Source organism: Lactuca virosa, chromosome 6 (assembly GCF_052849685.1).
Source record: "Lactuca virosa cultivar CGN04683 chromosome 6, Lactuca_virosa_CGN04683_v6, whole genome shotgun sequence".
Lineage (NCBI taxonomy): Eukaryota > Viridiplantae > Streptophyta > Magnoliopsida > Asterales > Asteraceae > Lactuca > Lactuca virosa.
In genome coordinates, this window is record NC_136431.1 from 73,886,314 (window position 1) to 73,904,069 (window position 17,756).

At 35.9% G+C, this 17,756-nt stretch overlaps 1 protein-coding gene across 1 annotated transcript; it reads right to left on the bottom strand.

Moving 5' to 3' along the window:
• Positions 1-1,211: 1,211 nt before the first annotated feature.
• On the bottom strand, positions 1,212-2,852 carry LOC145118742 (peroxidase 60-like). The gene is made up of 4 exons (XM_079054427.1): positions 2,568-2,852; positions 2,198-2,377; positions 1,955-2,117; positions 1,212-1,864 (listed from the first exon to the last, which is right to left on the bottom strand). The coding sequence occupies exons 1-4, from the start codon at positions 2,805-2,807 to the stop codon at positions 1,428-1,430; spliced, it is 1,020 nt and encodes a 339-aa protein (XP_078910553.1). The 5' UTR covers positions 2,808-2,852; the 3' UTR covers positions 1,212-1,427.
• Positions 2,853-17,756: the final 14,904 nt, after the last annotated feature.

The window sequence follows — 17,756 nt, forward strand, 5'->3', positions numbered from 1 at the left end:
TCATGGGAGGTATCAGATTTTAAGCTTTGCCACTGCTTACACCGTAGTCTTTGTTTGTCATCTTCGATGTTGTTTTTGGGAGCTTTTGTGTCAGTATCACAGAACAGATGACAACAAATGACGTGATGTCTAATCCCTTAAGGCGGTCTCCGAAGTTGATGTTTCTTTTCATCGGCAAGAAATCATGAAATCACAATAAGGGAAAGAACTAAGTCGGTCGCGTTCCGGGAAGGTCTCCCTGGAAGGTGCTCCGACAGTCAAGTTAGTTCTTTATTCGAAGACAATGTATATCTGATAGATTAAAGGAGAAGCGATCCCTTTAATGTTTTTGGGTGTGGCCCTTTTATAGTAAGATGGATAGGTCTCTTTGTAGGAGACAACCTCAACAGGGGACATCGAAGCTTATTGGAAGATAATCTTCTACGTCCTTCTTCTGAGCAAACACTCTAGTAGTAGTTCGTGCAGACATTCTTGTAGTGCAAATATTCTAGTAGCGGTGCGTGCACTATCTCTAATGTCTATGTTGGTTAGCTAAGCATGTGTAATATTAGTGTTGCATATACTATTTTGTAACAAGTTGCCTTTGTCTTGGAGATATGCGGTTTCACTTATACATTTCACTAGATGACGAGATTCCAAGTTTCCGTGCAGTGTCGCTTGAACGTGGTGAGGTTGCAAGCCAGATGGTCTTGACGGAAGGGCTTACGTAAATATGCAGTTTGATATTTATGCTACTAAATATTTGGTGTATTCTAGGGAATACGTTATCAACTACTTTGAACCGCTCTAAGCCTACTTGGAGTTATGGTCACAAACGAACTTCCATCTCGATTTAGCAAGAAGTGCCTGTTAGGAACCAATGACACTCCCTATAGTCAACCATCCTTTATTTTTACTTTCAAGAATGAGGTCTCATTTAATCCTTGCAATCTTTTTATTGTCATCTTTGCCACCCCAGAGGTACCAAAGATGGATTTGACAAAGAGGCACCTGCCTCCAATGAAACGCCTTAATCTTTCATTTTGAGAGTTTAATTAGCTTTGAATAACTCAATGATGGAGTTCCAAGCCTTCACTCTAGTCATATTCTCTCGACATATTCTCTCCTATAGGTAACCCAAATAAGAGTAATGATATCTAAATACAAGAGAGTAATGAAATGAACGATTGAAAATAAAGTGAGAGTGATGTAGCTAACATACAACAAAGTAATGAAATAAGCGAGTACATGATTTAATTTATTATTCAAAAATGAGTAATCTAAATACAATTTTCAAAATTCCAGTCACACAAATACATATTTAATCGCCAAAATACATACTTAGCTCAATAAATACCAAAAAGCCATATGAATAAACCAATAACAATATATGTGAAACAAAAGGACTTATATGAAAAAAATGTTTAAAAATCATATACAACTTTCAATCAATTAAAAAAAGAAGTTGAAGTTGGCAGGTTGACTGCTCGGCATGATTTCCTAATCTGCCCTTGTTTCCCTGTAAGAACTTGGGTGGCACCCAACTTAACCATGGCCTGACCAAACCGGGCGTTGAAATCGGAGGAGCGCGCAATGGCTGCAACCGTGGACTTGCTGAGGCGGTCTGATGCCAAATCTTGATCAAATTGAAGAACTCCTCTACCCATAATAATTTGACTGTAGAAAGATTTGTCCACAACTGCAGAGCTAAAAGGGTTTTGATCCAAGTTGGCAGTGGGATCAGCTGTCGTGTTCTGAGGGCATTTACTCCTCAACGATGATAACAGCGATAAATCCATGGACGGGTCTGGTTTCCCAGTGTTCTTGTAATTGTAAAGACGGTTTTTAAACAATGAACAATGAGCTATTCCGATAGTGTGACCACCTGTACATCACAATTCACACACACGTTGAGCAAACTTTTTATGCTTTATATAATATTGATATATAAGATCGAATTAAGTTGGTGAATTACCAAGGAGATAGATCATGTCGGTGGCTGTGAATCCCTTGAGAGCAAATGCTCGAATGGCACTTGACACCGAAGAAGTAGGAGGTGGGAGGGTTAGAGCATTTTGTGCAAGAGACACAAGTCCATCCCTTCTTCCTGTTTGGACACTGTATCTAGCTCCACCGCTCTGCATTTATTACATTATCTTAAGGTTATTTTTGCAGTGCATTTAATATTGGTGAATGGACAAAAGCTATTGTTTCTTACGAAGGAGACGACGTCTCTTGTAGCCATAACGATTATATCGGCACAAGAAACCAATCCTGGGCAAACATTCTCGACGGCGGCTTTGGCAGCATCAATGACATCATAGCCTCTAACGCTTAAATTCGGGGGTGAGGTTTTCTCTGTGTTGGGTCCGTCTAGTAGGATGGACGCATCGCAACCCTTTAGATTAATGAAAAGTTAGAATGAAAACCAACAGAAAAAAACCAGCAAGTATCTGGGAAGAGTACACCAAAGGAAGCAAGAAACAAAGAACAACTAGTAGGGACAAGCAGCATCAAACCACTACCAATAGATAGACATGGAAGTCTTTAAGGAAGTACAAGTAAATTACGATATGAAATCAACTCACATTGACAAAGCAATCATGAAACTGCATGCGGATGAGAGCGGGAGCAATTTTTCTGTTAGTGAGATACTTGGAGTAGACCGTCCTTCTTACGATATCTTCAACATCTGAAGTTCGGCATTTGCCATTGTAGAACCCATACTGGAGACCACCATAGCCGAGTGTACCATAGCAGTGACCAACGAGGTTGAAGAAGATGACCCCTACTGCTAATAAGACTATTTTACTGTTTGTCATCGACATTTTCCTATTCAAGTTCTTAAATGAATTGGGGTGAAGAACAATAAATGATTCTTGGGTACTTATAAGGATGAGAAACTAAGATTACCGCTTCAATGACTTTCATGACTTTGTTAGTCTTGTACATTTAGGGGAGACGTGTGGGCATCATTGTTTCAGATTAAAATTTTCATTTATTTATTCATAGTTCATTCTTGAAATGTTATTAAAAGAGCTTTATTTATTTCAATTATATGTTTAATATATTATTTATTCGATAGTTGTGCTTGTGTCCGTTTTTCTTTTTTGTGTGGTATTTGGTAACAACGTAGAGTGCCCTTATATATCAACTAGTTCATCATGTGAATTGACATTTAAATAATTTTTTTCAAAACCATAAACACAACAAACTACCTACACTACTCTTAAACTATTCATTTGTTCTTGAGATTTTGACCTTTAACATTTGGCCGAAGGACACCTTCCACAAATACTTGGTACCGTTGGTGTACAAACTCTTTGACAAAAAATACTCTGTTATACACGAATCATTCCTATGGCTTGAGGTAATTTGAAGTTTGGTCTGTAACTTATTTTTTTAATTTGGATCGTCTCTATAATATGTTTTGGTTGACTTTAGTCTCTCTCTGATATGGTTTGGTTGTGTTTGGTCTCTCTTTGAAATTGAACGACTATATTACCCTCGTTATTATTATTTTTTTAAACTTTTTTATTGTTTTATTTGATTATTTTTTATTAAAAAATGTTTAATACATAAGATGGATCCCACCACTTACCTTAATTTTCAACATTTCTCCTTAATAGCTTGAAAGTCGACAATACCCTTCCATCAAAAGAACCCTTTTAATCACTACCCCCTCCTCCATTGTAATATAGATACTTTGAAACTTATCAAGCTGGGTCTAATCCTCACTGATGCTAACACGAACCTCCCAAGACCGTTACATGTGGGAATTTAACTTAAAGGATTTTGATTCACCACGATTACTGGTGTAACATCCCAAAAATAAGACCAAAAAATTTCATTTTTAATTTAAATAAAACGGTACTTCAAAACATTGTCCTACAATCCAAATAGACCAAAGTATGTCACTACATCATATTATATCAAAGTAAATCACAATGTGCGGAAAAAGGTGGTGTGTGCTCTGCAATCATCCTGGGCTCTTCCCTTTCGATCCTGAAGTATCTGAAACATAAACTGAAACCCGTAAGCACAAAGCTTAATGAGTTCCCCAAAATACCATATACCATACATAAATAACACATACTGGGCCCCCGCCCTTCATCAGGCCCATCCCGGCATCGAGTCCCACCCGGTCTTGGGCCCCGCCCGACATGGAGCCCCGCACGGTTTACAGATCTATCAATCACCAGACCCCGCCTAACATCGGGCCTCGCCCGATACACATATAAGCATATAGACATATAATCATACTATCAAATGCAATAATCACAAAGATAATAGCCTACAATACGGTCATCGGGCCATGCCCGACATCGAGCCCCACTCGGCATACATACCAATGCATACACATGCAAGAGTCACGCAAACATCCAACATCCTAACATAATAAGCCATGGGCCGGCATTGGTGCCTTCGACCCGTTAAACACAATGAGGAAACTCACCTCAGACTGCTGAATCTCACAGATAAATCTCTGGTTGTTAGCCAGCTAAAAATCTTCGTGCTATCAATCAAAAAATAATATCCAATTAATAATTGGATCCCGACTCAGACTAAGAGTCCTAACTTCGGTAGAAGTCGTTTGTACCCTTTACCTAATATGGCGCAAGGCCAAGGCCCAAACCAACTGTCCAGAAGGCCCAAATTCCAAAATAATCACCCAAAGCCCAAATATGGCTCAATTTCCAAATTAGGCCCAAATCCCTTCATGGAGAGTCCAATAAAATAACATCTGCCCAAAATAGAATTCTGATGGCCCAACAAGGCCCAAGACTCCTAAGGTTCAACATGGGCCCAATACCAAAAATCCCAAAGATCTGAAGCCCACTGCTGAGGACGCAGGGCGTACTTAGCTCGTACGCTTAGCGTACTCGCTTTGGGGCTTGTACGCGCAACATACCAGCTTGTACACCCAACGTACTCCCCAGTTTGGCCAACTTCCATCATTAAGCTGTTATTCGGTTAAGACTTCAACCCAATACTTAGATCCTACTTCCTTAAGGTGGTTTATCACGTAAAGTTGGCAACTTTACGTGCATGCATGGTTTAATAGGGTTCTATAGCTCAAAAGAACTTAAAAAAGGGTCTTAACACATGCATGAGTCCATAAACACCTAAAAGCTTGCATTTTTATGGACAAAGGGACCAAAAGAACCCTAGATCTACCACTAGTACAAAAATGACCTACGGTCACACTTTCTGAAAAACGGCCTGTGATACTTTTTATTAAAAGTGTGGCCAAAGGTCACTAAAAAAATTTAAAGACTGTTTTTGGATACATTTAAATTAGTTTGTGTGGCCATTATATAGATAATCAAAACTTTAACCACACTTAATTATACCAAAAGTGACAAATATTAGTCACACTCGACCGCTGAGGCCATAAGTCACAATCAGCCACATGTATCGATTAAGATTGTCATACTTTTTTTATGAGAGACAGTAGATTAACGTATCGTGACATGAGTTAGTTCTATGTGTGTTTGTAACCTGGTGCCTATTTAGCCACATAACAGACAAAGTAGCTAAAAGGTGATACATATGGTCACACTAAATATTTGTGTGTCCATAGGGCGGTTCTGTATTAGTTGTACTTAGTTAACGCAAGAAATTAAAACAAGTTAGTATTGGTTACTTATGGTCATGTATCATTTATTATGTGTGTCAAAATATTATGAATTAGCTTTAAGAAGAAACAAATATTGTGTGCGTAGGTACCATTTAGTTACGATTACAGCTATTATATGTGTCTATATGTAAATATAGACACATATGTAATGTTTATTGTGGTTGTACTATTGTATTTGGAAGACTCTTAAATTTGACCATAATTATCTTTGATATCATTTGGCAGAATTAAAAATGAACAAAAAGTTAAATCATGGCATTTTACAAAAGTACATTGCTTATTTTGCAATTAAATGGTTGTATTAAATAATGAAAAAAAATGAATTGCAGTTTTGTAAAGTTAGAAACAATTTCAGAAGAAAACAAAAAAAACTAAAAATAATAAAAACAAAAACAAATAACAGTATAGTTGTGTTGAATAAGAGTTATAAGAAAGGATCAAATTGCCCTTTTTGTCATCTATTCTTTTAATTGCACCAGATCAGACATCATTAAAAATGAAAAGAATACAACTTATTTTAACAGAATAGTATGATAAATAAATGAAAAGAATACAACTTTGTCTAACATTGCATAACGAAAGTACATTACTATAACATTGAGTTTATGTTATAACATATCATCCACCATTACAGTAAAAAACTGAAAAAAAAAATAACTTTGAGTTATAACAATATTACACCAGAATAGTTTGATGGTATAATATGGTAAAAAAATATTAAGGAAAGTACATCGTCATTTTTTTGTCATTTTCTTATTCTCTACGTAACGCTAGGATGAAGGTTTGGCCTTTCCCTTCTACAATAAAAAATAAAGATCATTAAATGTTAAAAGAAGGAAAAATATTATCGCTACAAATGTAATTCATGACATTAAGAAAAACATACCGTACGTATAACAATACCATGACAATCAGTACGAAAATAATCATTTTCCTTCTGCAACTCAAGTGTGTCTACACGTGGCAATATATTATCATTCTGAGGAACTACAGTACTAAATTCTTCATCTACATCTTCATATGTATCTCTGTAATTTTTGGGAGGTGTATTGAACACGATAGACATTTTTTGATCGAGTGGGTCTGTGACATAAAATACTTGTTGTGCTTGTGAGGCCAATATGAAGGGATCACCTTTATGGCCTAATCTTTTTAGTTCAACTAGTGTATACCCCAATTTATCCCTTTTAACCCCATTTCTATTGTCAACCCAGTCACACATGAAAATTGGAATTCGCTTAAAATGATAATCTAGTACCCATATCTCTTGTAAAACACCATGATAAGTGTTTTTGGCATATGTTACAACTTCTTTACTGATGTGTGTGTCAGTTGCAACGACACTAACCCCACTGTTTTTGTAAACTTTACCTTCACGAGCTTTTGTACGAAAAGTATATCCATTGATAGCATATATATCGTATTTAATAATGTTCTTATTGGGTCAATGTGAAATCCATCTCAGTGTCTCTGTTATACTTTCTCTACAGCCCCCTAACTCTCTCTCTACCTGAATTGTAATTAGATAATGAATTTAAGATATAAAGAAATACATAACAAAAAACACAACATATATGAAATGAATATATCTCCTTTCGTAACCAATGACCAAATGTATTACTGTGCTCTTGTTCTAGCTGTGCCTTTCGTTTAGTAGGGTGTTGATGTTGCAAAAAATCCAAGTGTCGTCTGTCAATACGTTAATGTTAATATTATAACAAAAAAAACATACATGTAAAAAAACTTACTTGATATACGGGAGTACTTCAGATGTATTGTGCAATACAAAGAAATGTGTTTTTCTGAATAGTTCGGCGGAAACTTCTACCGATTTAGCAGCTGATAGAGGACTACCGTCCGTAATAGAACTACTATCTACACCTATTTGAATTCCACATGTGTTATGATTTTCAGGGGGAATACCAAATTGTCGACATGCATAAAATCTATACAATGTGGAATCAAATTGTCGCGCCAATACCTTAGCTGTCTATACCATATATTGAATTTCTTCCAGTATGTATTATTTTGCTGGCCCACATCTGAAGTACCCACTTTCTGTGATTTTCTCTTTTTTTTATTTATCTTCCCACCTCTTCCACTTGTAGATTGTTGGATTTCTGCCTCCTTGCCCTTAGACACCTTTCCCCATTTATTAATTATAAATTTGACCCTGTTATATACTTCCTCCCCATTCATAGGTTCTGGAGAGGGTGAGAACTCTTGTTGTCCATTGAATGCCTTTTTTGTCTTCTGAACGGGTGATCATGCGGTAGAAATCGTCTATGACCAGCATAACTCTGCTTTTTCGATCCAGGGAGTCTAATGCAGTGTTTCTTCGCCACACACAACACAACCTTGAAATCCGCTGTATGGACAACCACTTAATATACCTAGAGCAGGATAATCATTAATAGTCCATAATACTACTGCACATAGTTTAAACTGCTCTTGTGCATATGCATCGTATGTGTCAACTCCAATATCAAATAATAATTGCAGATCATCAATAAAAGCTGCTAGGAACACATCAATATCGTTTCCTGGTGTTCCCGAAATCAATAAAGAAAGCATGATGAACTTTCTCTTCATACACAACCATGGTGGAAGGTTGTAAATGACAGTTAAAATAGGCCACACACTATGACTCCTATTTCCTCTATTCACATCGACCCCGTCAGCCGAAATGCCTAGCCGTAAATTTCTTGGCTCGCTAGCAAAGTCAGGATATTTGTCATCAATGGCAGCCCATGCTGGTGAATCAGCTGGGTGACTTAAAACACCAATATCCACCTTTCTGTCTGTTGCGTGCCATGTTAAATCTTTTGCAGTAGTCTTAGACTGAAAAATTCTTTTCAAGCGCGGAATAATTGGAAAGTACCACAAAACTTTTGCAGGAATATTTTTGTAAATTTTATTTTTTTGATCATCGACCTTCCATCTTGATTTACCACAAGTAGGACATGCTTCCATGTCTGTGTATTCGTTTCTGTAAAGTATACAGTTGTTGGCACATGCATGTATCTTAGTATATCCTGAACCCATTGCCTTGAACGCTTTTTTGGCCTCGTATGTACTACTGTACATTTTGTTACCTTCTGGTAACATATTTTTGATCAAAACCAATAATTCTGTCTAGCACTTATCTGATACTCCATACTTACTCTTTAAGTTAAGTAATTGTATGACTGCAGATAATTTTGTGAAATTAGGACACCCTTTATATAGGGGCTTCTCGGCATCTTCAATCAGTTCTCTAAACTTCTCTGGGTTCCCAATAAAATTTTCTTTTACAGCTTCCACCATCTCTACTGTTTCTGCAGCATCTGCTGGCATTTCTGTGTTCATGGTCGTCGAATCAACAACGTATGACGTGTCCATGTCAAAATTATGTTCATATATATACTTTCTGGGTGGTTGCTCTGTTTCTCCATGCTTATTCCAATTCGTGTATGTTTGATCAATTCCATTCCTGAATAGGTGATCATCTACCATATCCACAGAATGAGATATGTGGTTTACACATTTGACACATGGACATGGAATTCTTATCTTTTTTTTTGGTATCTACAGCATCCATATTTTTAGAAATCTTGTAATTATGTACTGCATATTTCAAAAATTATGCAACACCCTTTACATTCGTTTCTGATGTTCTGTAGGCTCCCATCCAAGACTTATCCATATTCAGTTTATAACAGCATCAACAAGCAATATATGTTTCCTGTTCATTGAAGCATTTTAACAAACAGTTGGTGTGCATAAACGAAAAAGATCACATTACAATTAAATCCAATAACTGGAAACCAAATACTTGTTAATTGAAGAATATATAATGAAACATGACCAAACGAAATAACAAAGATTAATATTCTGAAGCTAATTGTTTTTATGTCCCTGTATAAATTAGGGTAGTATGTGTACCTGAATGAATTTCATGTTGAAGTATCAATTCGTGGTTGAAGTATAAACGTAGTTGCAATGCGTTTGTATTAAGAAGAGAGTGATTCGATGGGAATGCATATAGTCTAAAAATTCATATCTACGCAATAGGTGTGGATGATCAATGATATATCGAGAAAAAACAAAAAAAAAGAGAAAAAAATTGTTCCTAATGGGGTTCGAACCCATGGCATTCCAAAATATACCTTTAACTACATTTACACTTACCAACTGGGGTGTCTGACTGTTTGTAAGTGATTAGTTTACGAAACAAACATAAAAATAAACTAAAAGAGTAACATTTGCCGAAAATACCCCTGCTTCCTATAGAACTGATCTAAGATAACCACATTTACCATCAATCATACTTTCCTCATTTGAGACAATATACTTAATTGTGGTTGCACATTGTTTTTAATTACCCTTCACAATTGGAAATAAAAACAAATGACAAAAATACCCCTGATTCTTCTCACACTCTTATTGTTTAATTGTAGTTATGCACATCATATATGTATCCAAGATAAACTTATTTTTTTCTATCAATACTATGATGATGCATACCCTTAGATGATGTTTCCTTTTTCTTTTCATTATATATACTGAATGACCATTATACCCTTATATCTCAAACACAGTTTTAATGGGAAATTATAACATTTTCTTTCTTTTATGATAAAAACAATTAATTGACGGATATACCCCTGCGTTAGCATAATCTCCATATGTTGATAACAAACATGGGACAAACTAAATAATCTAACCAATAACTTACCTCTAAAGTGGAAATAAGTTGAAAAGTACATTGCTTTGTTTACAAAACAATGCAGCAAAACAGGGACAATACTATGATGATGCATACCCTTAGATGATGTTTCCTTTTTCTTTTCATTATATATACTGAATGACCATTATACCCTTATATCTCAAACACAGTTTTAATGGGAAATTATAACAATTTCTTTCTTTTATGATAAAAACAATTAATTGACGAATATACCCCTGCTTTAGCATAATCTCCATATGTTGATAACAAACATGGGACAAACTAAATAATCTAACCAATAACTTACCTCTAAAGTGGAAATAAGTTGAAAAGTACATTGCTTTGTTTACAAAACAATGCAGCAAAACAGGGACAATACTGACTCAGTTATAAGTATGAAACACAATATAAATAACAACATAAAATTATAATTATAATGAATTCCCATTTTGCCCCTAAGACATTTATAATCAAAACAACATCATATTGCTTACAAAAAAGAGTTTCATATGTACTCTGTATTAAACACAAAATGGAGTATAACATAGGTCCCCTACACTATATTTGTCCATGTTATCACATTCTCCTTTGCCATGTCCATTGCATCTTCCATTTTTTTCTCTTGGAATGGTCATGTTTAGCATATGCCTGATGTATGTTATTCCATCATCAACTGTTGCCATTGGGTGTTCTGTTACAAACAGATGAATAAGCTTCTCAACCCTTTTGGATGGTGAGTTCATCAAAAAGTAGGGGAAATTGGTTGGAACAAATACAGGCCTATGTTCAACATATAGATGTTCAATCTCTCGGAATTGGTGTGACCTAACGATCATCTTGAAAGTTCCCAAACAATCATCATTCAGAATTGGAATCATTGACAACCCACAGTTTTCTTCGGTTGGCATATGATACCAGTTACCCATAGTTGTATACCCCAAGCTTTTCGAAAAACGACCAAGCATCTCCATGTTCAGTAAATCGATGTTGACATATGAAATAAAGTTAACTTTTGTCGTTTGATACGACTTACCTGGATAGTCTGTAAAAAACCTGCCATGTACAACTCTAATGGTGAATCTCTTATCGTTTGCTTTCCCGTACTCTACTAACGGTGTGTTTTGCGGTGGTTCACTGCTTACACTCCATAGTTGGAACCTCGGATTTGCCCATGGATCAGCATTCATTTTTGTTTCCATTGATCGTCGGAGTTGTTTTCACAGAGGAGGAGCAAATAATAGAAGCTATCGTATGTTGGTAATGAAGATGTAAGAATGACGATTTTGATATAAGGGGAGGCTTTAAATGGATCGTCATTCAGAGCTGAAGGGACATCGACGTAGGCCATCACTTCCAATTAATAACAGGCTACAGGGGAGGTACAATTTGAACGACGGCTGTGATAATGATTATCGATATTGTGTTATACATTAATATATTATTTACATTAATATATGTAATATTAAATAACTGTAACATCAATACTTGCTTTGTTTTTATTATTACCATACAAAATATAAATTTATATATAAATTAATTATAAATATATAAAATCATTTTTTAAATTAATATGGGTATGGTTTCCTGGTGGTCGGGTGTTGGTACGGGTTGACCAACATTAGGTTATGTAGGGGTGTTGGTAATGGTTTAGGACCAAATTGGGTTTCTAATACGGGTATGGGTTGCAGGTGGTCGGGTGTTGGTACGGGTTGACCATCATTAGGTCATGTAGGGGTGTTGGTAATGGTTTGGGACCAAAATGGGTTTATAATATGGGTATGGGTTGCAAGTGCTCGGGTGTTGGTAATGGTTGACCATCCTTAGGTCATGTAGGGGTGTTGGTAATGGTTTGGGACCAAATTGGGTTTCTAATACGGGTATGGGTTGCAGGTGGTCGGGTGTTGGTAATGGTTGACCATCATTAGGTCATGTAGGGGTGTTGGTAATGGTTTGGGACCAAATTGGGTTTCTAATACGGGTATGGGTTGCAGGTGGTCGGGTGTTGGTAATGGTTGACCATCATTAGGTCATGTAAGGATGTTGGTAATGGTTTGGGACCAAATTGGGTTTATAATATGGGTATGGGTTGCAGGTGGTCGGGTGTTGGTACAGATTGACCATCATTAGGTCATGTAGGGGTGTTGGTAATGGTTTGGGACCAAATTGGGTTTCTAATACGGGTATGGGTTGCAGGTGGTCGGGTGTTGGTAATGGTTGACCATCATTAGGTCATGTAGGGGTGTTGGTAATGGTTTAGGACCAAATTGGGTTTCTAATACGAGTATGGGTTGCAGGTGGTTGGGTGTTGGTAATGGTTTACCATCATTAGGTCATGTAGGGGTGTTGGTAATGGTTTGGGACCAAAATGGGTTTATAATATGGGTATGGGTTGCAGGTGGTCGGGTGTTGGTACGGGTTGACCATAATTAGGTCATTTAGGGGTGTTGGTAATGGTTTGGGACCAAATTGGGTTTCTAATACAGGTATGGGTTGCAGGTGGTCGGGTGTTGGTAATGGTTGGCCATCATTAGGTCGTGTAGGGGTGTTGGTAATGGTTTGGGACCAAAATGGGTTTATAATATTGGTATGGGTTGCAGGTGGTCGGGTGTTGGTACGAGTTGACCATCATTAGGTCATGTATGGGTGTTGTTAATGGTTTGGGACCAAAATGGGTTTATAATATGGGTATGGGTTGCAAGTGATCGGGTGTTGGTAATGGTTGACCATTCTTAGGTCATATAGGGGTGTTGGTAATGGTTTGGGACCAAATTTGGTTTCTAATACGGGTATGGGTTGCAGGTGGTCGGGTGTTGGTAATGGTTGACCATCATTAGGTCATGTAGGGGTGTTGGTAATGGTTTGGGACCAAAATGGGTTTATAATATGGGTATGGGTTGCAGGTGGTCGGGTGTTGGTAATGGTTGACCATCATTAGGTCATGTAGGGGTGTTGGTAATGGTTTGGGACCAAAATGGGTTTCTAATATGGGTATGGGTTGCAGGTAGTCGGGTGTTGGTAATGGTTGGCCATCATTAGGTCATGTAGGGGTGTTGTTAATGGTTTGGGACCAAATTGGGTTTCTAATACGGGTATGGGTTGCAGGTGGTCGAGTGTTGGTAATGGTTGATCATCATTAGGTCATGTAGGGATGTTGGTAATGGTTTGGGACCAAAATGGGTTTATAATATGGGTATGGGTTGCAGGTAGTCGGGTGTTGGTACGGGTTGATCATCATTAGGTCATGTAGGGGTGTTGGTAATGGTTTGGGACCAAAATGGGTTTATAATATGGGTATGTGTTGCAAGTTATCGGGTGTTGGTAATGGTTGACCATCCTTAAGTCATGTAGGGGTGTTGGTAATGGTTTGGGACCATATTGGGTTTCTAATACGGGTATGGGTTGCAGGTGGTCGGGTGTTGGTAATGGTTGACCATCATTAGGTCATGTAGGGGTGTTGGTAATGGTTTGTGACCAAAATGGGTTTATAATATGGGTATGGGTTGCAGGTGGTCGGGTGTTGGTACGGGTTGACCATCATTAGGTCATGTAGGGGTGTTGGTAATGGTTTGGGACCAAAATGGGTTTGTAATATGGGTACGTGTTTAGGACCGAAATGGGTTTATAGTAGGTGTATGGATTTTTTTTTCTTACTTAATATAAAAAAAATAAAAAATCTTAACAAAGTGTTCACACGGAAAAATTAGTACGCTAACTAGACCTTATTCTTATTTTCGTTTTATTATACTATTATCCCATTGTATATACATAATTGAATGTTCAATATTTTTCATTTCCAATAGTGATATAGTTGTACCCTAACGTAAAATTGTTAATTTACAAGGACCAAAGTTGTAACATTTCTATTTTTATCTAATAACTCGTAATAATGTTTCGAAAGCCAGAACATGTTTCCAAACCACGATTTACGCTTCTCATCCTATGAGTTCACTATCAGATCAAAATTTGGAAAAAAATTGAATTCGTCAATCAAAATTAAGCAAATATAATGGGAGGCAAACATTTTTTCCATTTTGTTTTGGGCTCCAAATCAACGCGGGAAGTATTCATCTATCTCACCGCCAAAACTATGAAGATCAATCCATCAGATGAAGGAAAATCCGGTAAATTTGGTAACCACCCTCAAATTAGGACGTACTAACAATGTATTATTTAAAAGACTTTGATTTTTTCAACCATTGTGTGGTTTTTCTCTAGGTTATATCGATCTCAGTTGGATTATATTTCAGTTCATCATTCGGCAACATTCATCACGCATTTCTACTGTAAGTACATTCTCTGTATATGGTGTCAATGTTATTGATTATATTGATTAGGGGATTATACATAAAACATAAATTTTTTGATTCTTCATATTACTATGCTTGTTGCACACCAACTGTTCGATGAAATGTGTATGTGATATTTTGTATGTAATATAAGTTTGTCATACTTTTTATTAAACATACAAATAATCAAACTTAATTCATATGTTTCATGTCAACAGAAGAATCATGGAGGTGAACAAGGAACAACATGAGGATATGCCTGACTATGATATGGAATATGAGCAAGATGATGGAACACAATTTTATGAATCGGACACAGAAAATGGTGAAAATAATGACAATGACTACAATAGCCATTCAGATTCGGAAGAAGAAATGCAAAGCAAAGTTCCTACAAGGTCACCTAGGAAGAGGGGACTGACTCGATTGCCAAAGCTGAAGACCGAGTATGTCAATTCTGGTGGTAGAAAAAAACGTGTGAAGTTTGATGAATTTGGTAAGTTTACAGGGAAGAATAATGCAGTGTTTGTTAGTTATTTGGGAGATCTTGTCCGCGAGAAGGTGGGATTAAGTGCTCTTTGTTGGACGAAAGTAAAACCGGAAGTGAAGGACAAACTTTAGGAAGAGATTACAGTAAATATTTTTTTCACTTTTTTTAACTGCATCTCATATTTTATTTAGAAATCATGTATTAAATACTAACAAATTCATTATTGTTTCATTTTAGCGCTATTTTAAAGTTGATGAAACTGGAAAAAGATTTGTGATGAATAGGCTTGGTATCCTTCTATGAAACTTCAGAAGGAAATTGTATGCAACTTACATCAAGCCACATCTAGGGAATTCCAAAAAGCTTGGAGAAGTCCCTGTTCGATATCGGGCAATAATTACTGAAAAAGATGATCGGAACAAATTTATGACATATACGCAATCTGAGGAGTTTAATGTTACAACTTTTTCCCAAAACTTCTTCATTCATTTATCATAAAATTACCAAAAAGTGTTTGACAAATCTTTTTTTTTTTTTTTGAGACAGGTTGTGTCACAAAAGACAGTCAAAGCGCGCAAGATGTCAAAGTACGCTCATCGGATGGGACGAGGGGGGTATACTACTCTTAGGCGGAAGTTGGTAAGCTTTGTTTTTAGCTATATGATCCATTATATTACCTTCATAGTATGCTACTTAACAGAATTTTATTTTATATTGTTTACAATTTAATTTTTTTTTATCAAGATTGAAGAGAAAGTGATTTCAAAGGAAGAAATGCCCCCAAGGTCAATTATGTGCTGTAAAGGACGTGAAAGTAAAGGAGTATTTAAGGATGAAGATGTTAAACTCATGGCGGATAAACTAGTAACTTCAATAAACTTTTTTATTACTATTACTCTAAAGATTTTAATCAGTTTTATTAGGACAATAATTATTAATATTTTGTGTGCTAGATGGAACAAGAAAAGCAGATAAAAGAAGGACAAGTTAATGTTGAACCAGGCACGGATGCCATGACATTAGTTTTTGGCAAGGAAAAGGGAGGATTTTTAAAGGGTGTCGGCACAGGAGTCACTTACAACAGATATTTCAATGTTCCTCGCAGCAAAGGATCATCTAAGGAAGAAATTAAAGATCTTAAAGTTGCACTGCATAATGGAAAACTTGAGCTTGAGAAAAAAGATGTTGAACTCAAGGCTTTGTCTATAAAGGTTAATGAACAAGACCAAACACTAATGCTAGTTTTGGCTCATCTTAATGCAAAAGGAGCTGACTTTCAAAATCTGTCTCATACTGTTGTAAGTAATCTTATTAACAACATGTATTTTCAATGTTACTTGTAAATTGAATTTTTTTAGACATTTTCCATGTTTCTTTATATTTGCTAGGGTATTTCAAGTGACAAGATTGTTGAAAGTAGTGAAACAACTCCTGTTAGTCTCAAAACCAAGCAACCATCAGAACCTGTAACACCAGTATGTTATCATTTTATAAGATAATCATTTATATACTTTTTTTGATACTAATTTCTGTTTTTTCACTTGGGACTTTAATTTATTTAGGTTATTGCAAAACCCACGAAGAAACAAGTTCAAACCAACTCTACAACTGCAACTCTCGATACACAATTGATTTCCATGAAATCTGCAACAGTAGTTTATACTTACTTTACAGTTTCCAACACTTTTAATTTATCTTTTATATTAAAATATAATTTTACATATATGTCTTAAACCTTTATATTAGGTAAATACAAAACCCACCAGAAAAGCTGTTGACTCTAAGACTGCCACTATCAATCCTGACATACCAACAGTTTCAGCAAATAAACCCCTTCACCAGGTAAGTGTTTTTTACATGTTGAATATACATTTCTGTCTTTTTTTTTCTGATTCTAATATTACTTATCATTGTAGCCAATCAAGTGTACTCTATCACATCCGTATAAAAGGAACATCGTTGCTCGTGGTACAATTCACTTATCATCAGAAAGACAATTTATTCATGGAGTTCCTCTACAAGATGATTGCTATAAAGTTTCCATTGATGAAGTGGTAATAAAACAAGCATTTCTACCCCATAAAACTGGAGAATTCACATTAGTTGAGGATGCATATAAAAGTTTTATTCCATGGCCAAAATACCTTGTGCAACCCGAGTCAAAGGTTTGTTTAATTATGTTCACTACTTTCTGCATTACACTTTATTTTCTTCATTAAGTAGTATACTAAGGTTTTGATGTACTCTATTTTTTTTGTTTCAATGTTGTTGTTATAGGTACCAGAAATTATATCACATCAAGAACATCAACATCAAAACTCAAAGAAAATGAAACCAACTTACATCTCATCGAATGCCCTTCTCAAGAAGACAAGGAGTAATACAAATAAGAATAATGCCTAGTTATGTTTAGGTTTTGGTTTATGATGTGTTTGATTTTTTTACCATTATTTAAATTCTTGAAATTAGAACAAATTTTTTTTTTGGTATTTTAATTAGGAATTTAATGTATGGATTTGGATTTTAATTATTAGTAATATCAAATTATGAATTTTACTTTTGTTTCATATTGTTGGGTTTGGTTACTTTAATTTAAATTATTTTGATGTGTCTAAAATTGTATAAAAAGTAACAATAAATATTAAATTAAAG